At 43.0% G+C, this 27,908-nt stretch overlaps 1 protein-coding gene across 5 annotated transcripts in view; it reads right to left on the bottom strand.

Annotated features, from left to right (window-relative positions):
* Sestd1 (SEC14 and spectrin domain containing 1) overlaps positions 1-27,908 on the bottom strand; it is a 91,342-nt gene that overhangs the window by 13,223 nt on the left and 50,211 nt on the right. For all 5 annotated transcript variants that reach the window (XM_051166976.1, XM_051166972.1, XM_051166974.1 and 2 more), the window contains exons 6-10: positions 24,520-24,633; positions 23,385-23,482; positions 20,600-20,655; positions 17,860-18,071; positions 7,610-7,732 (exon numbers count right to left, since the gene is read on the bottom strand). In XM_051166976.1, coding sequence (XP_051022933.1) covers positions 7,610-7,732; positions 17,860-18,071; positions 20,600-20,655; positions 23,385-23,482; positions 24,520-24,633 — 603 coding nt within the window. The remainder of the gene's footprint in view (positions 1-7,609; positions 7,733-17,859; positions 18,072-20,599; positions 20,656-23,384; positions 23,483-24,519; positions 24,634-27,908) is intronic.

Genomic DNA, 27,908 nt, shown 5'->3' with positions numbered 1-27,908 from the left:
GACGATAAGTCCCCTATCATCAAACCCTTCCACTGTGATCCCTGAAGCCAGCAAAACCAGCCTCTCCTTTGTCTTCTAAATGGCCCCTTCTCTCCTCCTCGAAGGGAAGCCCATTTAACTCAGGAAACACAGGGCCTCTGAGGTTCTCCCATAGTCCTCATCACCAACAGCCCCTAAGCGCTGGGTGAGTTCAAAGGTAGGCCTGTTTCTCATTACTATCACAGGACTGCTTCTTGTCTGCACCCCCAAACTTCACCACCTTCTCAGTGCATGCTGCTGAATCTGAATTTCACCCTACCACGTCCCCACGTCCACAGAGGGGTGTGGCAGCGGCTCGGCTTTCTTTCAGCAACATTTCCACTGTACACACATCTACCAGCACCAGCTCCTGCACTCGTCCTCTCGACTCGCAGATTCTCTTTCCCAACTATATGATAGTCACTTCATCTCGATGACCTTAGAGACCATAAACACTGATTACCTACGACTACACTGCCCCCTAAACCTCAATTTCATGAATCTGAGATTGATCTGATCTCCAAGTTCTGACCCCAACTGTCTCCTTAGCAGACTCACACTTCTAACTCCATGGCCCACCACTCGATGGCCAGGGTTACTGTCCAGGACCTGTCTGCCTCTTGTTCTTTCTTCTACCCATGTAGAAGGTTATTTCTCCCTCCGCTTAGACCCATGCCGTGCTGCCTGCTGGAGACGTACTTACCACAAGCTAGAACACGGTTTCTCTGTCTACTGTGACTGCACCAGCTCACGTGGCTAAGGTACTACAGTCTCGTGCTATACAATGGCAGCAGCAGCAGAATACATAATACAACGAAGCTCCACAGACTATGTAGCTTACTGACATCACAGTCAACTCGCTCAATGTTTATGTAACATCAAGATACATTTCCAGCACTCGCTTCCCGCCCCCACTGTTGGGTGATGAACGGCAGGAAGTACATAGACCTTTTAAGGTTGTCACTAACTCTCAGGCCTTGGCACTGCTGCTACGTCCCTGTAGTCAACTCTTCTCCATTCTCAGATTAGAATTACTATCTTCTCACTCCTTATATATCTGGATCTCTTTTAAAGCCCTGTCACTTGCAGCCAAATATGTGGCCTTTTCCTAAGCTTAAACCAACTTACAATTACTATTGCATATTGTATGTATAAAGGGTTTCAGAGCTATGACATTCCCATGCATGCATGTATATATATATCTACCCCACTTTGTGCTTTGATCATAACAAAGGCCTCAATTTTTTATTATTTAAAAAACGTGACATACACAGTATTAGGTTGTATTCTCCAATATCATTTTCAAAAAACCGAATCCTTTTTATTATTTTTCTCCCCTCTTTTCCCACACATGCCTGGCACTGACCCTGTGCTCCCCATCCCACAGCACTTGTGAGCACGCGCGCGCGCGCGCACACACACACACACACACACACACACACACACACGCGTACGCATGCACACACATACACACACAGATACACACACAGGCGCGCGTGCACACACATACATACACACACACATGCAGGCACACACACATACATCACACACACACACACACACACACACACACACACACACACACACACACACACACACACACCCTCCGTTCCACTTTCACTTTGCATGTCGCTCATTGGCCTCCCAACTTCTTTCACAGAACCTTGTTTCCCCCTTTCATGATCTCTCTTCAGGTTTGACAACCTGCACACACACTCACCTCCCATTCAGCTCCTAAGACCTTCTTACTTCACAGGGAAGAAACCGGAAGCTTCTCATCCCCTCACCTAAGAAAACCTCTGACCTCTGGAGCCCTCCACCCTGCCTCACAGAGGAGCCAGTGTCTGCAGATGTAGCTTAGCCACCCATGCAGCCACTCTACTGCCCCAGGCACACAACTTCGCTTCTGTCGTGATGTCATCTGTATCCCCACCAGGGTTTCAACTCGATTACTTTCATCAGCATGTAAATCAGCTGAAATATATGTAAAAGCACATTTTTGGATGCCTATATTTTAATATGCTTTAAGTTAAATCCCACATATATGCATGTGTGTACACACATGTGAACAGGAACACATATACACCCATACACAAATGCGCGCGCACACACACACCCTTATAGGAGTTCTCAACACTCATTTTCCTCCTTCCTGTTCTCTTTTGAGTTTCTCCTAACCAATTTTCTCCTAAGAAAGTTCTAACTTTGTACTTCCATTCTTCTGAAACCAATCATGTCACTAGGAAACAATCGTTCACTAGAACATTCCCAAAGCTTTAGTCCTCCACCAGTAAGTACTGTTGGCTACACTCTGTGAACTTAACATCTCTTCAAATGTCTGCTGCCTCCGTTAACCATTCTTAGTCTTTTACTTCTATTGTCTCTAACTCTGCAGTCCACAGGGCTAGGCTCAAAAAGCGCTCCAAAGCTTCCACATACCATTTAAAGCAATGTTAGTTCCCTTCCACAGGCTGGACGTCAGCACACACTCCTGCTGCAAACTCTCATCAACGCTGCGGCTTCTATGTGCTCGCTGCTCCCTGGCAGCACCCACAGTACACCTTCACTGTGCCGCTGCGGAGCGTGCGTCCAGCACCGAGCTTTCTATCTCAAGTGTCCTGTGACTGAATTAATTACTCCTTCACATTTCAAGGTTTGGGGACTGAGTGTCATCTCTTTAGAGAGAACTTTCCTCAATACCACACTCCGACTGCTCTCTACACCCCACCTCTCCTGACTTGACTGTAAATTCTGTAGGGTAAGACTCTGCTAGAACTCAAGAACTCAGAACAATGTACTCCATTAACACATACTGAATACATTTATGAACTGTAATAGACAGTGCAGGCTTGATAGTAAATTAAGTAGGAAATGGGATGATTCTGTCAATGTCTGGACATATTTTTGGTTAACATAACTAAGAACTCAGTACTAATACATTGAGAACCCATACAACAAAGACCTACGTGCCTACCCTGTCAGAAAAGTAAGGTCAAGTCACCGTTAAATCAGTGGTTGTAAAATTGTCTTACCATGTTATTGGTTATTTTAGAAACATAATTAGTTTTAAGATGCTTTTAAAATTACAAAATTAATATAATGACTGATCGAGAGTATCTGTCAACATCTTATTTTATATTGTATGTGTTTTGTATGCATGTTGGGCAGTGCATGGGTGCTAACGTGCAGCACTTGGCGGGGGATGTCAGAAGACAACTTTTGGAAGCAGGCTTTCTCCTTCCGCCATGTGGGTACCTACAGAGGAGAGAACTCAGGTCATCAGGCTTGGCAGAAGGCACCTTCTTGCTAGCTCCAGGTTGGTTGTTTTGTTTTGTTTTGTTTTGTTTTTTGAGACAGGGCTTCTTTGTGTAGCCTCGGCTGTCCTGGACTCACTTTATAGATCAGGCTAGCCTGGAACCCACAGAGATCTACCTGCCTCTGCCTCCCAGAGTGCTTGGATTACAGGTGTGTGCCAGGGTACATGGTGAGTGGCTATTTTAATGTGAAAAATATCACGGAGAACATTGTTGTCATGCTCTCAAATAGAGACTGTTTTCCCTGCCTGATTAATAGCACGTAGAAACTTAGCTAGTATTCTGAACAAATGTGTCCAGTTCCTGAAAAAGAAGTTGCAATGATTTTAAGCAAAGAAACAGGCTAGAATCCTAGAATTGCATTCTAGATACAATTTCTCCCTGAGAACTTCAAGCTTCACTTGGCCTGGTACATACTAACAGTCTACACTCTTCGGTGGGGCCCCAGGGTGTAGAGGTTTCTGTAACCTTGCCAGGGATGTAAATGTAGCACAAAGACTGGCATGCCCCCCCCCAATCAATACTTTGATTAGAGATACAGATTTTACTGATTTACATAACTGAGGTTATCCCAAAGACGTATCAGCCAGCCTAGAATGGTGGTCAAAGAGGAACCAGCTTGTCTATAGTGTGTGCTGAAAATTAATTGTTTCTTCCTTTAAAAAAGAGGGAGATGAGGTGTACACGTGAGCTCAGGTGAGCAGGCTGCCTTTGATTCACTCTGGCCCACCTAGCTTGCACAGCTGTTGTATGGGGCTTGGATCAAGACCACTAAGGAGCCAATGAGCTTGAATGCCAGGTCTCTGGTGCCAGCGCGTGTGGGGGCTGTGCACAGGTGGGATGATGAGCATCTACAGCAGCTTTACCAGGGACAATCATCCTGATGCAGATGGAAGGAACACTGCGGGTCAGGTTACCAAGGCAATTCCCACAGTATGTATCAAGATGAAACGTGTCTTGATTCCTTAAGCAAACCCGTGCTGCTGGTTCCTATGAGGTGGCACACACCAGGAACATTTGGCCTCTGTGGCTAGGATTATGATAGAATGATAAAAAGGCTTCAGAGACTATATTCCACACTGTCAGCACAAGTTTCCTACCACACTTGCCTCTACCAAATTGTAAAAGTAAGACTTTCACTGAACTAAAATTCTTTTTTATGTATTTTGACTGTTTTGAGAGAAGGGCTTTCTTCCAATTTGTAATTCTCCTGCCTTACTAAGATTACAGGTGTGAAACACCATACCCAGTTTCAATTTAAACCTTTTAAAATTTATTATCAGATTCTATAACCACTACCAGGCTTCTTGCTATTTTCTGTTGCATTAAAAAGCTGAATGCATTTCTAACCCATAATCCCTTGCAAAGAACCACATGTTGGTAGGAGGCTTATTTTTTTATATTAATCCTAAATAGCCAAACTCTTGTGAGTTCTTAGTCTTAATTCTCCATTATGCTTTTATGTGAAATTTGAAATTTAATGCTTGACACTATAATTTAATATAAATTATATATTAAAAATTTTCCAAATTCTTTGTCTGCTATCAGTATTAGAATTCTGTCATTACTACACAAGGCCAGAAAAATAGCAATAAATACTTTTAACAGTTGGTTCTTATTTGCAAAGAACAAACAGAGTTTTAATTTTGTTATTGGGCTTTCGGTTGGTTGGTTGGTTGGCTGGTTGGCTGGCTGGCTGGTTTTGAGACAGCTCTGGATGGTATACCAGACCCAGCTAAGAAAGTTTTGAGTAAAATACTAAACATTAGAACCTTAAATACAGTAAGTTAGCACCTTTGTCAACAACCAACCTATTCACAAGGCAGCAGTGTAGCGCCACCTATTGGTTAAAACAGCACAATAATCTTTTTAAACCTTACAAGGGGGAATTTCAAATCTAAAGCAAGCCCAACAGAACAACATAAGGAGCCGCCACACCCACCAAGCTTCAGCAGTTATTAACCTGTGGCCGGCTCCATCTCACCCAGACTCCCACACGCTCTTCCCACACCTCCCAGTTATACAGCAAATCCCCAATAGCACACATGGCTTAAGTGAATACACGATGACGGGCCATCAGTGTTTCTCTCCCCTTCCCCACCCCGGGTCTTTTTAAAATTGTATCTATTTATTTACTATAATTTATTCCTATTACATCCTGACTGTTATTCCCTCATTTGTATCTTCGCGTTCCTACCCTCCCTCCCTCCCTCTTCCGGCCTATTCCCCTCCCCTAGAACTGACAGGGGGGCCCTCCTCCCTACCATCTGACCACAGCCTATCAGGTCTCATCAGAAGAGCCTGCACCCCCTGCCTCTGTGTGCCCACACAGTCTCCCTGCCAAGGGGAGATGATCAAATTGGGAGCATCAGAGTTCATGTCAGAGGCAGAGGCTCCCCACAGCTGTGGAGGATGTGCTGTCCATTGGCTGGATATGAACAGGGGCTCTAGGCTCTCCGCATGCGCTGTCTGTGAGGACCATGAATGGAGGTGTCAGTTCAGCTATGCAAGTCCCCAGGTACTAATGATGCAAGAACTTAAGAGAAAGCTCATTCATTAAATTGAGAGATTTCTCTAAGAAAGAAATAGAAAGACCACCTCTGTGTGCACAGAGATCCACTCTGATGCTGGTAACACATATACAGTCTGTCACCGTGTCTGCATCTAGGGAACACTGTGGTGGCATTTGAAGAATCTAACTGGTGGCCCTTAGCAATGAAAAAGTTCTGCGGGCATTCAGCACTCAAAAGTACGGCGAAGCACGCGGACCCCACAAGCGTGTTGCGTCTTTAATGTGATTAATGACCTTGTAGAGACGGTGCACAGGCATCATGCAATCTGCACATTTTCCAGGCTCCGTGAAGCATGTGATGTACTTGTTAGCTCAATGTGAGCTCACATGTGGTATGTGTACAATCAGTTTCTACCTACAAGTGTTTCGCTTTAAAATAATAAAACATAAAAACTCGTCTCAGGATCCCTAGGTCACAAGCTCTCACTAAACGTCTAACATAATTAATTGCTCTCTGATGAAGTCTAGAACACTCTATGACATATACTCTTTTTAAGAGCTAAATAAGGGAACAAATTATGGAATCCAGTTGTCCTATAATAATGTACTCTGGAATAATCCACACAGTTCTAACAAACCAAATTCCTATCAAAAATAAACCGGAACCAAAACAACAACAACAACAACAAAGCCCAACTTAATAGCATTATATCGTTTTAAAAGAGTAAGAGAATTAAAAAGATTATAACCCCAGGAATAGGGCTTATAAGTTGTCCACTTATAATTCCACTTAACCATAAAAGAGAGATCCATGTTGGAAACTGTGAAACGCATTAAATTTTATATATTTAGAAATTTTTATATATGTATATTTATAAATTTATATATACTTCAATTATGGGATTTGATTTTTAAGTTTCATGTGAGCTCAACATTATTATTACTGACCAGCTTTTGAAGATATTTTAAAGAGATAAAAATAGATTCAATGTTAATTTTTTCCAATTTTATATTCAGTTCACTTAAAACCAACATAAGTAACATGGCTCAAGGGGACTGAGGGCCCTTCTCACAGCCAGATGTGACACTGACATTGAGGTCAGGCTGCCACCCCACAGCACAAGCCAAACACTGACTCCTCTGCCCACCAAGTTTTCCATTTTAAATTCTTATGAGCCATTGTTACTGTAACCAGATTAGGTATTAATTTATTGCCGAGTGTATATCTGATTTCCTGGTTGTCACCTTCATAACTGCAAGAGTAAACGTTTAATCAACAGAGAATGGGCAGATGTTGTGTCCCACGCCCTCAGACCCACACCTGTGTTTAGCACAGTGGCTGTGGTGTGGCCCCTCTCTCTGAGGACTACAGAAAGTGCCACTTGGAAAAGGAAACGGGGCAGGGGGTGGGGACAGCTGAGGGGTCTGAGAGGACATACAAGTATGAAAATGTCACAATGACACCCGTAGTCTCTATGTGTAACACCTGTCGAAACAATTAAAGCAGCAAGTTTCCATCTCAGGAACCACTAATAAAGGCTCTCCATTTTTAGGTCACCTTTCCCCCGACACTGTCAACACCATCCAAACTGCGCTTCTGTAACAAAGTAATGGAACTGCATGGGAATCAAGCCCAAACTACCACTGGCTCTGTACTCAGCATAAGCACTCTGTCCCTATACCAACACGAGGAGCCACCCAGCACCCAGCACCCAGCCCCACCCTGGGAGGCTACACTGTGATGTGCAGAGGGAAGGCTCCTCACACTGTGCTGGCTCTCAATCTCCTCGTGCTTCTGCTGCAGGGCCTGGGACGCCCTGATAGAGTCGCCGATGCCCCACTGTGCTCTCAGCTGCTCAGATCCAGGTCCTTCAAGCCAGTTCACGACCTACAAATGAAAAGATGAGATGAAAATAACCAAAAGCTTTTCAAATTTTCATTCTCATTAGCTCCCCTTCCCTGAATTCCTCAAATGTTTATAACTTAAATTACTTAAATCCTACTGCAATATCACCGGTAGTACCTGTCTCATTTGGATCACGTATTTACACTGTGACATCACTTCCAAAAAAACTGAATTTGGAAGGATGAACGCTGTAGCTAACACTTGGCTTTCAGCTATCTGACCATCTGCCAGGCTGGGGGTGCCAGAACCAACACCAAATGCTTCTATTAAAGAAGGTTACAATTTTACTTATAATAAGAGATCCAGAACTGCAGGATTTGGAGTTGGGAAGGACATCAGAAACGACACTGGTCAAAGGTTTCATCTAACACTTCAGAAAACTAAGTTTCAGAAACTAAACAACTTGTCCGAGGTAACAATGTATGAGTGAAAGCCTAGGAGCAAAAGGGACATGTACTGATTCAGTGGGACATACCAACCAAAGTACTAAAGACAGAGGGAGGTAACAACGTTAAAATACCACTCTCTCACGGAGTGCAAAATAAGACTACTTTAACAATCTCTAAGTGTCTTCCTAGGATAAACTAAACATTCAGAATTCTTAAAAAAAAAAAAAAAAAAAGTCCCACAAGCTACGCTCAAATGAATATTGGTGTTGGGGGGGTTGCGGGGAACACTATAATTTGCCAAGATGACAGGACCCAGCAGAGGCAGGTGCAAGGAGGCAAGAACCATCTGGAGTAGATATGAGTCATTCTAGCATCAAAAGCTCATGCTCCATCATGAGTCACTGAACTCGAAGATGCTCAAAGTTGTACTCCATCAGGTATTAACAGTTCAGACCAGCCCTTGGGTGAACTGTTGTAGAAGCCACATTGCCAAGTGACACTGCTTCCATTCCAGCCTCTATCAGGGGCTGGGGGAACAAAGCAAAGGTCAGACTTGCGCAGGAGGTTTTGCTAACTCTTCTGCACGCTCACACTGTTAAGGAACCCTAACAAAGCAAGGCGGGAACAGCATCAAGCTTCACCTGTCACTAAGTTGCAACAGGGAATCCAAGACTAGATGTACGGTGACCTAAACCTGAAAGTTGGACAGTTCTCGCCAAATGAGTGCAGGAGCCGCCGTAGCTTGCTGGAACGGCCTCACAACAGTGAAGGGGAGCCTGTCTGCTGTGGCTGTGCACTGCTGCTAATGGGGGGGGGGGTTTGACACTCAGTTTTAAATGGTTATGCATTCATTTATATAATTATATAAACATACAACATAAGGAACTCGTCTGCACTCCCTTCTGTTCATTTTCAAAGCAATTTCCTCTTGTATCGTCCTAGACATGTTTGTTTCACCCACCTCTTCAGTTCCAAGTGATTTCTATGCTGTGGTTTTCATTTAACACTAAATTACAACACTGTAGTAATTTCCGTGTGGCAGCTACTACAATTTCCAGTGAGTTTACAAACCTCATTGTAAGCAGGCCACCTCTTTGCCTTCCTCTCTCCAACTGTCCAATCAGCCAAGCGGCCCAGCCGCCCTCTCACCCTAAGATGTACCACTCCATGTGGCCACTGCACCTACATTCAAGGCTCTGTTGTGGCATCAGTATGTGATTATATGATGAAAAGTACCCGGCAGTCAAATACAGCATTTTCCCTAATTCTGTTTATTTCCTTAGAAAAACGTCCACTAGACCCTTCTAGTATGAGGGAAATGCTATGGGTAATGGCATATGCCCTAAAACACTCCTGTGAGACATGCGTTTCTACCCACAACACCTAATAATCAGCTGTAAGTGTATTTTCCAATAACTTTGCAAGGTACACAACCTACTGCTGTGTAAATACTCCGGCCAACTAGAAAATAAAGCCTCTCCATGCAGTTATTAGTAGCACTGAATACACTGCAAGTGCCTGTTTACTACATATGTGGGGTCTTCCGTGATTTCTCTGTGTCTTTTTATCTTATAGTCTACTGCCTTAATATACAAACTATACTTTAAGGTTGAAGACAAGCATGCAAACCTCAAAAATAAAAGTGGTACTGTAGACTGGAGAGATGGCTCAGCGGTTAAGAGCACTGTCTGTTCTTCCAGAGGTCCTGAGTTCAATTCCCAGCAACCACATGGTGGCTCACGACCATCTATAATGTGATCTAATGTGCACTGTATACGTAATAAATAAATAAATCTTTAAAAAAAAAAGTGGTACTGTAGAGTCACTGGAACAACTGTTGGCTGAACTCAGTTGTCACGTTCAACGTAAACTCTGTTGGCAGGTACTCTTCAGAGTCAAGAGGTCTGGCGGTCAGCATCCTTACTGTTTCCCCTTCAGCCTTTGACACGAGCTGCCTCTAGAGCAGCAAGCAGCACTCTGCTTCACTAGCCAGCATCACTTTCACAGGACACCTGAGCACGTGTGAGTTTGAATTTTTGCCATTTCCACTAGTTGGAAGATTCTGTTTCCTAACCTTGAGGAGTGTGCAGGATTGCTTTGGGGATACACCAGCTGGTGTACATAAAGACACTCATTTCCGCTCCACATTTCAGGGTTAGATACAACAGTTAAAACGGACACTTCTTTTTAATTATTTATTTACTTTACATGCCAATCGTAGGCCCCTCCCTCCTCTCTTCCCCCTGTTCCCTTATTCCTCAGAAAAGGGGAGCCCCCATTTCCCATCCACTGCAGCTCATCAACTTGCATCAGGATGGAGCATGCCCTCTTCCCCTGTGGCCTGGCACGGCAGCCCCACCAGGGAGGGAAGAAAAAAAAAAAAAAAAAAGCAGGCAACAGAGTCTATGTCAGAGCCAGGCCCTGTTCTCCTTACTAGAGGAGCCACATGAAGCCTGAGCTGCCCATCGGCTCCATCTGTGTAGGGAGCCCAGGTCCAGTCCATGCATGGTCCTTGGTTGGTGCTTCAGTCTCCAAGCCCTTCTGCGCCCTGGTTAGTTGGTTCTGTTGGTCTTCTTGTGGAGCTCCTGTCACCTCCTCCTTCCTTCTACTTTCCCACAAAATTCCCTTCACTCCGCCCAATGTTTGGCTGTGAGTCTCAGCATCTGTTTTGATCCCCTACTGGGTGGAGCCTCTTAGAGGACAGTTGTGCTAGGCTTCTGTGTGCAAGCATAGTAGAGTACCACTAATAGTGTCGGGGGTTGGCTCTCTCCCATGGGGTGGGTCTCGGGTTGGGCCAGGCCCTGGGTGGACATTCCCTCAATCTCTGCTCTATCTTTATCCCTGCACATCTTACAGGTAGGGTACATCTTGGGTTGAAGTTTTTGTGGTGGGTTGGTGTTCCCTCCCTTCACGAGGAGTCCTGTCTGATTACAGGGTGGCCTCTTCCATCTCCATGTCCAACACTAGTCGGGTCTCAGCTACAGTCACCCCATATCCTCCCAGGAGCCTACGCTGTCATAACCTCCAGTCTGTCTCAGAGATGCCTCAAGCCATAGTTTTTCTTCTCTCTGCAAGCCGTATGTCCTCCTGCTCCCTGTACATCCGATCTCCACCCTCATTTCCTCCAGCACTGCCTCTCCCTTCCTGCTCCTGTCTTCAAGCACTTCCTCTGTATATTCTATTTCCTGTTCTCAGTGAGATTTGTGCATCCTCTCTTGGGCCCTCCCTGCTACTTAGCTCCTCTGGGCCTGTGAATTATAGGATGGTTATCCTGCTGTACCCCGTTTTTAACTGGATTATTTGGTTTGTTGGTGTTTAATTTCTTGAGTTCTTTATATATTTTGGATATTAGCCTTTTGTTGGATGTAGGATTGATGAAGATTGTTTCCCAATCTGTAGTCTGCTGTTTCGTTCTATTGACAGTGACCTTTGCCTTACAGAAGCTTTTTAGTCCCATTTATTAATTGTTGATCTTAGAGCCTGGGCAGTTGGTGTTCTGTTCAGGAAGTTGTCTCCTGTGCCAATGAGTTCAAGGATCTTCCCCACTTTCTATTCTAATAGCTTTAGTGTGTCTGGTTTTATTTTGAGGTTTCTGATGCACCTGGACTTCAATTTGTACAGGGTGATTATTATGGATCTATCTGTATTTTCCTACATGTAGAAATCTAGTTAGACCACACCATTTGTTGAAGATGCTTTCTTTTTTCCATTGTACGGTTCTCTTAAGAAACTTACAAACTATATGGGAAAATGCAGATGAGAGACAAACCATAAAGCCTGAGAGGATAGAAGGGAAGGTGGGAAAGCACAGAGGCTGAGAGTCACAAATACAACCCACCATGACAAGTCTTACACAGTGCCTAGAATGTTCCAACAGCAGCCCTGTGTGGCACAGTTAAGGTGAAGGCAGAACTCAGGCTCACACAGGTGCTATTTGTTTCTTCGCTTGCTGATTAACTTGTGCTGATGTGTTCCTGCACTGCCCCACTTCTCATTCAAATTCCTGCCCTTTTGCCTTCTACATAGCAAGAAAGCTCCAATCAGACAGACACCTCCTGACCCTGGATTTTCTGGCCTGTAGCGCTAACTATGCAAGGCAAACCTTTGTTCTTCATCACTAGTCTGTCTGCTGTGTCAGGACAGACACAAAAAAGTAAGAGCGCAGAACCATAGAGAAGCCCCTAACCTAAAGACGAATTTCATATAAAGGAGAGGCATCTCATTGACACAGAAACCCAATTACATGACCAACAGTACGGGCAGCTTTAACACATGCCAAAACTGATTTTCCTGAGTACGTAACATCATAGTGTAGCTGCAGTAACTGTATGACTACTTCTAATAAAATTTTTCAAACTGAGGTCAGTACCCAGTAAATAAGTCCATTTAAATGCATCAATGATAGTGGATTGCCAAGTGATGTTATAAAATTTTCATTCACATTTTACTCAGTCAGGTATGAATGTTAACTTATTTCAGAAACAGTTCTGCACACAATCTATGACAATAAGACCCCTCAAACAGTTATTAATACATTTAAAGGCAAAGTATAACCTTAGAGATGTGTCCATAAAACCTGTGAGAGCAAATATTTGCGCAGGCCAAAAATGCCTGTGGCAATCCACTACTGTTTCACAGCTGGACTGCACGAGGGAGCACTGGGACACACACAAGGACAGCCCCAGCAGGAACGCAGACAAGCACCTAGCTGCAGGAGGGGTGCAGGGGCTGAGAACATTACCTCCAGCTGTGCACTTACGCAGCTGTGAGTGTATCCTGTGGCCTCTCTCTAGAATGCAGGAAAAGGGCATGGAATGTTATACAACTAACGCTTGCAGCACTGGCAGAAATACTGCTGCAGTGCATAATGGAGAAGACCACAGCCTCTTCAGTGAGGTGGTGCCATCACCTACCCAGGAGTGTGTGAGCGCTAACTTCTAACTCCACAAAAGCAGCACGCAGAGCATTCACACTCCTCATGAAGTCTGACACTGCCGATCTAAACCGTGACTGAGAATGACTACACAGCTACTCAGCACACAGTCTATCAGCTACCCACTGCTCGTGCGTCGCGTTCTCCGCGATGTGTCAGGACAGGTATTTCACTGACTTAACATAAACAGATGTGCGCCTTCCCGACCAGCTCTACATATACTGAAGTCCTCCAGATCTGCAAGACACTGTGGTGTGTGCCATGTGTTCAACATGCCATTCACATGTTACTGTAGCTACATTCAAATAATCTTTTTGGCAAGGGAACTGGATCTTTAAACTGTGGTCTGTAGGGAAGCTGCCCACGCAGCACTGGTGTACTGGCACAGCTGCAGATTCATAGAGAAAATGGCTGGCTGTGGCCCCACGTGCCTGACATCCCAGCAGTCAGAAAGCTGAGGCAGGAGGCAGGAGAATCATAAGCTAGAGATCTGCCTGGGCTTCAAAGTGAGACCTTATCTTTAACAAAAATTAAAGAGAGAAAAAAACAAAACAAAACCAAAACAAAGCAAACAAAAAATACCCCAAACAAACAAAAACCCCGAACTACAATGAAATTTGTCTGTTTTTAACAATGCTCTGTTAACTATCATCAGTCATTATAAATATCACCATCACCACCACCACCTCCACTATACACAGCACTATCTCATCACCATCACCATCACCTCCACTATACACAGCACTATCTCATCACCATCACCACCACCTCCACTATACACAGCACTATCTCATCACCATCACCACCACCTCCACTATACATAGCACTATCTCATCACCATCACCACCACCTCCACTATACATAGCCTATCTCAGCACCATCACCATCACTCCAACGATTACATAGCACTATCTCATCACCATCACCATCACCTCCACGATACATAGCAACTATCTCATCACCAATCACCATCACCTCCACGATACATAGCACTACTCATCACACATCACACCATCACCATTCACTATACCACAAGCACTATCTCATCACTCATCAACCATCACCATCACCGCCACGATACATAGCACTATCTCATCACCATCACCATCACCTCCACGATACATAGCACTATCTCATCACCACCACCATCACCTCCACGATACATAGCACTATCTCATCACCACCACCATCACCTCCACTATACATAGCACTATCTCATCACCATCACCATCACCTCCACGATACATAGCACTATCTCATCACCATCACCACCATCACCTCCACTATACACAGCACTATCTCATCACCATCACCATCACCTCCACGATACATAGCACTATCTCATCACCATCACCATCATCACCATCACCTCCACTATACATAGCACTATCTCATCACCATCACCATCACCTCCACTATACATAGCACTATCTCATCACCACCACCATCACCTCCACGATACATAGCACTATCTCATCACCACCACCATCACCTCCACGATACATAGCACTATCTCATCACCATCACCACCATCACCATCACCTCCACTATACATAGCACTATCTCATCACCATCACCACCATCACCATCACCTCCACTATACACAGCACTATCTCATCACCATCACCACCACCTCCACTATACATAGCACTATCTCATCACCATCACCACCACCTCCACTATACATAGCACTATCTCATCACCATCACCACCACCTCCACGATACATAGCACTATCTCATCACCATCACCATCACCTCCACGATACATAGCACTATCTCATCACCACCACCATCACCTCCACGATACATAGCACTATCTCATCACCACCACCATCACCTCCACTATACATAGCACTATCTCATCACCATCACCATCACCTCCACGATACATAGCACTATCTCATCACCATCACCACCATCACCTCCACTATACACAGCACTATCTCATCACCATCACCATCACCTCCACGATACATAGCACTATCTCATCACCATCACCATCATCACCATCACCTCCACTATACATAGCACTATCTCATCACCATCACCATCACCTCCACTATACATAGCACTATCTCATCACCACCACCATCACCTCCACGATACATAGCACTATCTCATCACCATCACCATCACCTCCACGATACATAGCACTATCTCATCCTCATCACCATCATCACCATCACCTCCACTATACATAGCACTATCTCATCACCATCACCACCATCACCATCACCTCCACTATACATAGCACTATCTCATCACCATCACCATCACCTCCACGATACATAGCACTATCTCATCCTCATCACCATCATCACCATCACCTCCACTATACATAGCACTATCTCATCACCATCACCATCACCTCCACTATACACAGCACTATCTCATCACCATCACCACCACCACCACCTCCACTATACATAGCACTATCACATCACCACCACCACCATCACCATAGTCATCATCTCCCGTCTATCATCTCTTACTTGGGCATTTTAAAGATGCACTTTTCGGTACATTGACTTCTTTGATCTTATCTATTTAGCAAAGCCCATGTGGTGGTGATTCTTACCGCTATGCATAAATCCAAAAGCCAGAACTTGTTATACCAGGCACTAAGGATCCTGGAAAACTGTCACTTTAATTCTTCATTTAAAGGTCTTAATAAATAGGTGTGTTTCTATAGTTAGTGTTGTAATTGCTCTGCTTGTGGAGGAAGAAACTAGGGCATAGACTAGTCATCCAAGGACAACCTGCTTGGAAACAGAAAAGGCCAGATCCAGACAGCCTGGGTGCAGGACTGAGCCTTGTCCCAACCACTGTGCCATTCTATGTCTGTGCTTATCCAAGGTAATTCCAACATAAAGGCTGAAGCTTACTTGCCTGGTACAGACTGCCTTTAGCATACTAGTAAGTACACAGAAATAGTCACAATTAAACATATGCTCAGACATCTTTAGTTTACATGTGATTAATGTCAATAAAAGTCTTGATTTTTCTGCCTGGAATTCAACATCGTCCTTTCACGCCTTTCTTCCTATGTTACAGATTTAGTCAGAGGTCAGCAAGCTATACCCTGAAGGCCAAATCTGGGCCATTATCTGCTTTGAAAATATAGTTCCACCGGAAACAGGCCATGCACACTCATATGCATATACTATACTTGCACATTTCTTACATTATAAAGGAGGGCTAACTAGCTGTAACGACGAAAAACACTATGTGATCCATAAAGCCTAAATATTTAGCCTTTACAGGGAAAGTCAGCTAATGGTTTCTAGTCAAGATATCCAACATTTTGGCTCTGCTGTGCCACATTGAGAATTATCTTGGGCCACACATTCCATGGGGTGGGGGGGCTGAACCTGATAGCCATGGGTTAGGAAACCACCCATGAGTCTGTCCTATGTGTGACACTGCTGTCCTGACCACAACACAGGCTGGGCATCCTTAGCAGAAGTCTAGTTTAGTGAATATACACTACCATTAGAGTGTTGGCTTCTTGCTGCACACTAGCTTTCTGAGAGTGGTCCTAGACATTCAACTAATGCGCAGACACTATAGAATCCAGTGCATCCCAAGAGCCCAAACGCCCACTTCCTCACTGTGCTGTCCTCTAACCACCACAACACGCCAGCTTCCTGTAAACCCTTCTTCTGTGTGGTGAAATAGTCCACGTTCCTAGAGAATAAACTCGACTGCTACTTCTGCCCACTGGGCCTTTCAGACTACAAAACCACAGCAACAACACAACCCTCTGGTTCTTTCCCGGTGATGCCCTCAATGCCTTTTCTCCTTAAGTTTGTCAACAAACAAATCTAAATCTAAATCTACTTTTATAACCTGTAAAAATCTAGTATCATGCCTAATACATGTGAAGCATTTAATAAATATTTACCTAGAGAATCAATTAATCTAGATTTAAAATGAACACTTCAGCATTTTGGGCAGCTGGCACTTACTTTTAAAAGTCTATTTTATTTTTAGTTATGTGCACATGTGTGCATGAGTATGTACATGTAAGAGCAGGCACCTCTGGAAGACAGAAAAGCACACAGCAGCAGACTTCTCTGGAGCTGCAGTTACAGGTAACTGTGAGCCCTGAATGTGGGTGCTGGAACCTGAACCAAGTCCTCTGCAAGAGCAGTACACTCTATTATGGCTGAGCAGCTGCTCCAGCTTGTATCACCAAATAAATAAAATCATTTAAAGATTTATTTTCTTAATTTTTCAGCAGATAAAAATCCACCTAATGAACAGAAATGTCTAATATTCATTTTGGTATTTTCAGCCATATTCTGTATGAAAATAAATTCCAAAAGCAACTAAAAATTCATAATTAAGTAGATTAACATTTTTATTAATAGCATAAAAGAATAAATTTAATATTAGGATTACCTACACAACATGTATTACCTTTGCATGCTAAGTCCAAATGCTTTACAATGATAGAAAACCATCTAGTAAGCTTTATAAGTTAAGAACAGATCAAGCAACCATGTTCAAATGTTATGGATAAAGTGAATATAGAGACCATTTATGTTTTAAACTAGCTGGCTTTGAAGTTCATTCTGTTAAGTGAGTTAAATAATCAATTCCACTATTGCAGAAATAACTTTAATGTGGATAGTCCCTATAAAGATATGAATCAAGTTTGAAATCTCTGAAGTCCTCTATGTGATGTAAACAAGACTTAATCCAGTCAGCCACGGGACAGACATTACCAGGGAAGACACCAGGACTGAGGAGAGTGAGGGGCGCAGCAGCCTGACACACCCACCTGCATGACCTTCTGCTGGATCTCCTCCAGCTGTGTGCGCTTACTGCGCTGCCTGCACACTTCCTGGTAGCGCGTGTACTGCTCCCGGAGCGAGTCTAACAGCTTCATAACCTGTGGCTGTGCGAGCAGCTCATCATCCATAGGAGACCACGAGACCCCTCCATCGGAGCCGTTAAAGCGACGCTGCTGTAATTCAGATAACAACTCATGCCCTTTACAAACGAAAGATACTTGTAATTAATGCCCACAAAAAATACGGTCCCTACAGGTTGATCTTCTAAATCCTAACCCCGCTTTTAAAACCCATGCCTCTGCACTCCCAGAAGGGATGAAATACAACTGGAAACTTTATGCCACAGAGAGTAGGAAAGCTGCGTATGTGCACACAGACGAGAACGTAATCATTTCATATAAACTAGAAAACATACCGAAACAGATGGCCAATTGTGCAAACATATACACCCCATACGCCACAGTAAACGCAGAGCACATGCATTAATATGTATTTATCAGATTCTTGGTGGATTATTACTCAAGATACTGTGTCACTAAATCATCTCTCTCTCTCTCTGTGGAGCAAAATTACACTCAAGAATTTTCATTACTAATTCAAGAAATAGTAATTCACATTGGAGGGCTTCAACTCCTCACTCTCAAGCACGGCACTTAAGAGTTGGAGGTGAGGCAGCTGTATCATCAAGGTAACAGGAGTTTTACGAGCAGTGCAAAATAATACTGAAATAATCTCTACAGGAATGTGTGTAGCACACTGACAGGCTATAGCAGTGGAAGAATTGCATATAGCAAGCTCACCTAGGAATCCCCTCATACAGGAGCTGACACAGAGGAGTGCGTAACAAAGCTATAGGCGCAGTTACAATTTTAAAAATAAAGAGACCATTTGCCTAGATAAAACTACTAATTATTACACAGGTATCAAAAGTACATAGGCATTATAAACTTTCCTGTTCTCATCTTTACTACAAAATAAAGTATCCTAACTTTAAATAGCTTTCAAAGTACAGAAAGAGAATTTTTATTATAGCTTTCAGATATAACCAATTTCTTTAAAAATCTAGATTGTTCTAAATCTCCATTATATAATTTCAATGCCTACTTTAAGTGTTCATAGAATATAAAACAAAACTTAGTGCATATATATAAATATTTAAAATGATCTTAAATCAATCACTGAAAATAAAATGTTTTTTTTAAATGTCAAATAATTCATGGAATTAAGTTTTCATGTAAAATAGTGCTTTTACTGGCCAACTACAGTAATTTTTAAACATGTAATTTCTGGGTTATAAGTATCCTTTTGCTCCCCAAAGAACTGAGATTATATCATATTGAAAACTGAAATATAGCTGAATAAATATATCAAAACAATCCAGATTTTTAAAAAAACTATTCTTGGCAATTTACAACTGGAAAAACATTCATTTTAAAAATCTGTGCAAATACTTAAACACATCTGAATCTTTGCATGGAAAAAAATATATATATATTTTTTTAAAACATCAGAATATACTCATTTCTTTTCCTACTCTGACAAGTGTTATCTTCGCATTTTCCTTGTGGGTACCATTTTTACCAGAGAAAATTTAGGACAACTTTTTGAGAAAAAATTCTGATGCCTCACTGCCTAGGTTCAGGTTTTGACTATAGAATTTACTGGCTGTGTGTATGCGTAATAACTCGGCCCACCAAGGAAGGAACTGGAGCCACGAGCCTGCTAGGAACGTGGGCCGCTCCTGGGCCACATCTCCAGCCTCCTTCACATCCCTGGCTTTGAGATGAGGTCTCTGTAAGTCCCCCAAGCTTTCACTTAACTCACGCTGTGGGTCAGCCAGACCTTGAACTTCCCTTCCTGCCTCTGCCTTCCGGGAACTGGGACTACTGAGCCTGTCCACACGGCCCCGCTTAACTGCTTCAGTTTCATGCCTCTTAAAAACGATACAGTAACAAGACCTTCCTCACAGACTGTGCTGAAGGATAGGAGTCAACAGAGTGCTGAGATTTGTGACTGGAACCCACTAAGAGCGTAACATGAGATACTGTTGGGTTTTTTTTTTTAGAAGTAGAAATAAAATTACAGTATTTCATTAAAAGAATCTCAATTCATCCTCCTAGATTTGATGGCTCTCTACTACAGACATGGGGCTAGCACACACGCAGCAGGAAGGACGAGGCATCAGCACAGGAGGCCAAGGCCACGGGCTCAGTGTTTCGCTCAGATGATTACAAACTGCTGTAACGGGTGCCTCTGCACTTGGACCTGCTTGGAGTTGTGGTGATAAATTTTCTTAATTGATTCTGAACAAGTTACTTACTTAGGTTTTTTTTTTTTTTTTAAATCTCTAAGCCTTGACTTCCTCAAGTATAAAATAGAGACAGTAATAACAATTATCTCAACTGCTGCTGAGGGAAAGCAGCACACAGCAAGCATTCAATAATCCTCACAACAACCAAATGAGATAGAATTAAATCACTCTGTGAAATCCATTTTATAAAATAGAAAATAAACCTAGTATTTCTAGGAGAAAATAGCTTACTGCTATTATTTTTTAAATATTATATTAACACCAGCAAGTTTAGCCCAAAGCAGTTTGGAAAAACTTCGTTTAAATTCCTACTACCTCAACCACATACATGCTGAACAAATTTCTTTAAGAGGCTAATACTTTGTTCACCAGATTATTATTACCACTAACAAGCAATGTTTTGTTTTTCACATTACCTGTCTGAAGAACCGTCTCAGGATCAACAGATGGAAGGAAGTTCAAATCCACGGACCTGGCAGGCAACAGAAGAATAATTTTTAAAGGCTGTAATATTCCTATAAATCTACTTTAGAAATTGTTTTACACATAATAAACATATTCCAGAAAGATCCGATGCTACATTCTACCAGACCGTTAAAGAGCCAGCAGTACTGTGCCACACACTGTCCCACAGCTAGTAAGTGATCACTACCACCTCCTCTTATGAAGCCAAAGCCAGGGGAACACAGTAAAAGAGAACAGCAGCCCCGGATGAAACCAAACGCACAGACTTCAACAACACATTAGGAGGACGGCCGAGTTGGGCTGGCTTCACAGCAAAGTTAAGAATGGTTCAGCGTACGTAATTAAGTGTAACACAGCACAAATGTAGACTTCAGGACAGAGACCGCAACAGACACAGGAGACAAGGGTTTCCTCTCTCTCTCCATTCTTATTCAACACAGTGTCTCACGTCTTAGCTAAAGCTAAAGCTAAGACATGAGACACAAGGGGATACGAGCAGGAGAGGGAAAAGCCCAATCGCCCCTTAATGAAGATGACGAGATCCGTGATTACATAACTAAACACCCTACGCAGCCAACCAGTAAACTCTTAGACCTGCATTTTCTCATGTTAAATTTTGCCTCCTACATACTAATAAACATACATACACACACGCACATGTGGTGTCCTAACAGTTATGCTCCACTCCTTCTCTACTGTGGTCCTGTTTCTTGGGCAGCTGGAATTCTGCCTTTACTTTCTTAAACACATGAGAAAGAGAAAATTCAAGAAAGAGAGAGAAGTTTGCAACTCATAGCCAAAGACCATGCTGCGCCATGCTAAACCACATCCTGTGCTCTGTTGTTAACTGATCCGTGCCTTCACCCCTCGGGTAGCCTAGGTAGCTCCCTGAGGGCTAATATAATGACGACTGACACAAATCTTCAACAGATGGGATTCTATTGCCTGAGTATGGAGGAAACCTAACAGTAACATTTGAATGTGGAGACTGGTAGACATAAGATTTTATTAATACTTCTTGGAGACACACAAGTCAACATTTCTCACTCCTTCTCAAACACTGTCCTACTGTCTTATAAGCATGAGGTCTAAAGAAGCAGTTAAACGGGACTCTCTGATTCCAAGCTTCCTTGGTGCCCATAACCCAGGTTTACAGCCACCAACAGGGATAGAAATACTGCATTGTCTATGGGTACCCTCTTCAAATGACTGTCTTTCCTGAGAAATAAGAGTGTGTGATAGCTTCATGCTACCGCAACCTTAAGTCACTCACACACACACACACACACACACACACACACACACACACACACACGACTTAATGCATATATCTGTATATATCTATAGATATATATGCATTTACATTTTTATATGGTGTTGTGCAACTCTGTTCTCCAGGAAGGATATGCCAAGTGCTGTCTTGAAATAGAGCAGCGAGGGTTACCATCAAGAGACTGCCATAGGCTGGGCGCACTAACATTCTCGTGTGAAAGTGGAGGAGGGTGTACCAGACAGCACAAGAGGCCCCTCTCCACCTGCAAGATACACGAGCGGGCGGCACTTGCTAGACAGAGTCTCTTCTTTGGTGATACAGCGGCTAATTAGTTGTCTACTATCTTATAAGTAACCCCTCACCTATACTCCCATAAGTGACCCCAATAAAATTATTGGTTCACCAAGCTAGGCTTGTGTGGAACTCTGACTCTAGTTGCCTGTGCCTCCATGGGGGGAGCAACATACGATGTGCTATGTACAGGGCACTAATATTTCTGACTATTTATGGTGCCTTTAACTAGACTGTAATTCAAACTGGTTTTTTACATCCTGAACTCGTTTTAATCAGCATTTGGTATAATTGTCATCCTCTACACCCACGTGATCGTGTTATTTCAGCTGGCTGACACTTGACCATATTTGTATTTGTAGGTTCTGCCGCATACTCAAGGTCAGCTGCAAAGGAGCTGGGTAAGAATTCCCTTTGGCTCACTCAAACTTCCTAATGGAAAAGCTCCATTCTGGTGACATCAACAATCAAAAGCTCAGCACTGGGTGTCTTTTTTTTTTGGTTTTTCGAGACAAAGTTTCTCTGTGTAGCCTTGGCTGTCCTGGACTTGCTTTGTAGACCAGGCTGGCCTCGAACTCACAGTGATCCGCCTGCCTCTGCCTCCCAAGTGCTGGGATTAAAGGCGTGCGCCACCACGCCCGGCTACACTGGGTGTTTCTTAATGTGTTTTAGCCTTAAGTGGAAGGGAATGTGGCCCACCAACCAATAAATGAAGATAGTAAGTCTGGGCGGCTACATCGTGATGGTCCGACTCAACTACTGTATCAAGTACAATGAAAGGCCGAACTCCTTGCATTAACTTATAAGTCCCACATTTCAGGAGAAGAGTTCTATATGCTACACATTTTGGTACTAATGAGTTTAAATAAGGTTTTAAGAATTTTATTCCAAGCTGCAGATGTTCTCAGGAAAAGGCAGAACTAAAGGGGCTAGAAAATAGCTTTGTTTTCAAAGTATATTCTTAGAACAGAATGTTTTCTAGCGCAAGGGAAAAAAAAAAATACAGCCAGGCTCATGAAGAAGTAGCTTTGTAGAGCCAGCCTGAGTCAAATGAACACTGCGTGCGTCAAGCAGAAGCTTGTCAGCTGTGCGTGGCAGGTCCTAGCAGAGACCTGCTCTCGTTGTACCTCTTAACCCGAGCCAGCAGCACGGGCAGCCTGCGCCCCACCTACCTCTCTTTCTCCTGCTCGCTCCCCTTTTCACTTCCGTTGTTGATCAGAGCAAGTTCATCTAGCAATGATGTAGACTCCTTCGTGAACTTCTCAAAGACCTGCAGCGGTAGATCGCATACACATAGCATGGATAATCTCAACAATCGGTACATCATCAGGGCTTCACTTAACAGAAACAGCACTCGTCAGCAGGATTTCGTTCCCTTCCCAGAAAGTCACACAGCTCGAGTCAACCACCAGAGTACAGCAGTGCACACAGCCCAGAACAAAGCCACATCCAAGTGATGAGGGCCTTTAATGGCGATGGAATTTTCTAGTTTAAATACATTAGATTACTTTATTGAAACATGTTCTGACTCTTATCCTTCTCTAAAAAAATATCTGTACCAATAACAAATTTTATAACTGCACGAATGTTACTAGGACCAGCTGCAGCCACCAATTCTAGTCACAGACTATTTCCTCACCTTACTCTGTCACCAGTCAATACTGGTCATTTGTACTGGTCACCTGAAACAGTCAAGTACGAACAAGTACGTAAAAAGAAACATTACGCCCAATTTTAACATAATGAGAAGGGATTTGGGCACACCCCTGTTTAAACACAGGGCAAGAACGGCTCTTCATTCAGGGGTAACCTAAGCTTCCTGAAGTTAGCACACAGTCTCAGGGAACTACTCTAGAGACCATCTCTCCACAATTCAATAAAACAAAGCATGCTCTGTCGTTACTGTAAGGGCGACCTTACCGATCCTGACCCAACTGTAAGAGCTGACATAAGTGCCACACCCTCCCGGGCTGGTCGAAGTGTCGAGGGCGCATGCTCATTTTGTCTTGTTTACAACGGGACAGGACAGTGCTATTGTTATTATCGTCTTACAGACATAAAGACTACGGCATAGAGAGGTCAATAGGTCAATGAAGACCGCACACCAGTTTCTAGCAGTAGGATATAGTCAAGTGAGTCCGACTATAGGGTGTGGGTTTCAAACACTACACTATTATGACACACACATAAGGTATTTCTTTGTTTTATAAAAACTATCTACATCTTAATTGTTTAAAATGAGAAAGTTATTCAAACATCCTAGTTGTATGTAAAAATATTTATCTTGTTTTATACTAATATACCAACCAGCCTCTTATTTAGCCAGTCCATGTGATCGTAGGTGAGGCTCCCGCCAAAGTCCTCTGTCAGCTGGCATGGCTCTATGTAGCGCGTCAGCTTATTGGCAGACACTAAAATGACCTACAGGGGAAGAGGGAAGGAACACTGAGCACAGCACTGAGGTCTCTGAATGCATGTAAGGAATGGTACTAGGGGAAACGCGCAACCCTGCTTCACAGCAGCAGCAAATGGTCCTTTACCTAGTTAACACAACTGCATTTCAAATCAACTCAATAGATCATGGTTATCTGCTTAAAAATATCAAAATATTCTGACAATACCAACATTTAAAAATGACTAGCATCTCATTAAAAAAAATTTTTAAATACTTTATCAATAAATCCTTTGGTAATTAAAATCTTTTCCTTAATAAAATCATGTCAAGGAATTTTTATATCAATTGAAGATCAGCGAGTTGTACTAAGATAATATTTTCTAGGCAAACCTTGCAGAAATATCTACTCCTAGCACCCAGACTGTGACAGCCCGTGACTTCCTTTCTCAGTGAAAGGAAGCAGGCTAGTCAGGGCACTGATGAAGTAAGCATGTCTGAGAACACCTCACCCAGAGCACTACAAACTGTCAGAGACCACTATGGCAGCACCCAAGGGGCCTGAAAAGATCTTTGCTGAATAAAGATGCCCTAAGAAGCTGGACTGAAACACTAAATGGTTTTAATCTGTGAGCTTAAAAGATGATAATCAGCCGGGCTCTGTGACACACGCCTGTAATCCCAGCATTCAGAGAGGCTGAGGCAGGAGGGTCGCTGTGAGTTTGAGGACAGCCTGGTCTATAGAGTAAATTCCAGGACAGCCAAGGCTATATACACAGAGAAACCCTGTCTCAAAAAACCAAAAAGGAAAAAAAAAAAAAAAATAGAAAACAGAAAAAAAGGAATGATAATCTCTAGGCTAAGCTGAGAAGTAAAGTCACTACAGTGAAGACCAACAACAGTGGGAGTTAAACACAGGCAGCACCCTTCATAAGAGGGACCAATGGCAGGCACATAGCAGAGGGGCAAGTCTCTCACTTCAGCAAGGACATCAAGAGAGGACAGTAAAACCAAATCACCATTCCGAAGCTTTGTTGAAGTAAGGGATGGAGACACTGAAGGGCACAGCTATAAACAAAAAGAAGATGCTCAACGCCCAAATCTCACTATCAGGAACACACCTCCAGGTGAGCAGCCTTGAGTAAAAAAATCAAACCTGGATACAACTGTGGAAATCTCAGTGTGGATCTGTGGAAATAAAGATGGTGAAAGCATGTTAAATGTACTGCAGGATGCTTACTACAATGTGCTCACAATGGGAGATACTGCAGGATGAAAGCTGGGTCTGCCCAAAATTGACGAGGAGGAGGAGGAAGAAGAGGAGGAAGAGGAGGAGGAGGAGGAGAAGAATCCACCCATAATTCCACAACCAAAAACTAGAGTATTATATATTCATTTCCAGGAAGCACACAGCATTTTAAGACCTTCCTATGCATACAATGGTCCTTAAAGAAAACCTTGGCAGATGAAAACAAAACAACAAAAATGTAACTGAATTTTAAAAATTCCAGAAACACAAAACACAGCTAACAACACTTCCAAAAGAGTAAAAATTCATTTACTCTGAGCTGCACTTGAGCTATGAGTGACCACAGCCCCAAAGCATAGATGCAGGCATCCCCAAACAATGAGTTCCTATGTAAAAGCAGCTACTTGAACTTTCTGGTCACAGAACAAGAAAGTGATTAGCTCAAGGCCTTTTTCAATCAAAGTTATCTGATGTCCTTAGTTTTCAGGTTGGTGGAAGCTAGTGGCTTGCTGATAATACATTCTGAAGGTTTTCACCTGTAGTTGAAATGATAGATCAGGCACAGAGGTGAGCTATTCAGGGGACTAATGATAGCCTAAAGTCATTTGGCTCTAGATCTGCAGCATTCCAACTCTCTACAAAGTTCTAATAAGCCTTTGTAAAAACCTCAAAGACCAGAAATTGCCAGGAGTGCTCCGGACACAGGAACTTAAAAGGAGCCTTTTGTCCTGGATCTCACCTCTGGTAAACCTCAGAAAAGGTAAGACTTGGACCGAGTTAGAGAAGAACCCAAACCTTGATAAATATACTTTTATTATTACGAGTGTCATTCTGATTATTAGTGTCTCAGTTTGAGGACAAGAGTAACGCCAGTTCTAGTCCTGTCATAAATACACAGATGCTGCCCCAGTCATCAGTGAGGTACCACAGATAGACAGAAGGAACTCGCTGAACAAGTGTGTGTGGACTTGAGACAGGATGGGTCTACAGAGAAGTACTGAGGTCAGCAGTGAAGGACACTCAGAGAACAAGAAGCCCTGTGGGAGGGGAACAGGAGCTACATCACCAGGAGAGATCTACACAGATGGGAAAGAAAATGCAAAATCACGTGGGAATATTTGACAGGACCAATAGGTGCTCAGCTAATGAAGTGTGAAGAGCTGATAATAAAACTTTGTTCTATCATATATATTTTATAAAGTAAAGCACTTAGTCATGCTTACATGAACACCGTTATTTTTTTTTTCTCACAAAGTTAGCTGTTAAAAATAAGTAGAATATCTACAATGACATAAGCTTTTTTACAAAAACCCAAGTTATCCAGAAGGACTCTAAGGAAAATAATTTTCAATTAAATAAGAAGCAACGTTGAATTTAATTCTATCTCTAAGCTCTAGGTGCCACTTACTAGGCAGTGCTGGGCTTCCCCTTTAAAGCTAAATGTGTTTAGTGGCAAAATAACCAGTATTTAAAACTAATCCCATCTCTTTAGGACATCAGGCCTTTAATTAGCATTTATTTACTGGGTAAATATCAAAACCAAACCTCTTCAGTGTCTGGGAGAAAATACATTGATACAAGAAGTTTCATTAAACACTTCCATTTTAAGGCAAACATCTACGGCATCAGACCAAAGCTGTCTTTTCTTTTATCCTCCAAGGTGCTTAGGAAGTGGTCATTCACACCTATGCCTAAGCAGGTGTGACAGGCCTTCACAAAAGCTCTGGCTTTTCTCTGTTCTGTCCATGGTTTGAGTCTGAACAGCTGGCACCTGCTCACTCTGCATTCTCGCAGAGGAGTTTTCTGTAGGTTCCTAGCTATGAACTATGTGTCTGAAGTGCTCACTCTACACGGTGCCAACTGCAGCATTCAGGCTTTCTTGGCTCAGCTTTTTGGGATGTGGTTTCCCATCCATACTGTCAGGAGAATACTCTTTGTACTAGCTTGAGCCATCATCCTTTAATTGGCCAGCACACATCTCGCCACTAAGTCTACATAATAGTCAAAGCTACCAATGACCAAGTTGCAGGAACAAGTGGGGAGAAATAATCTGGT

Source organism: Acomys russatus, chromosome 24 (assembly GCF_903995435.1).
Source record: "Acomys russatus chromosome 24, mAcoRus1.1, whole genome shotgun sequence".
Taxonomy (NCBI): Eukaryota; Metazoa; Chordata; class Mammalia; order Rodentia; family Muridae; genus Acomys; species Acomys russatus.
Note: the sequence above shows the minus strand (reverse complement) of the source record. Positions and strands in the feature narration are given on the sequence as shown.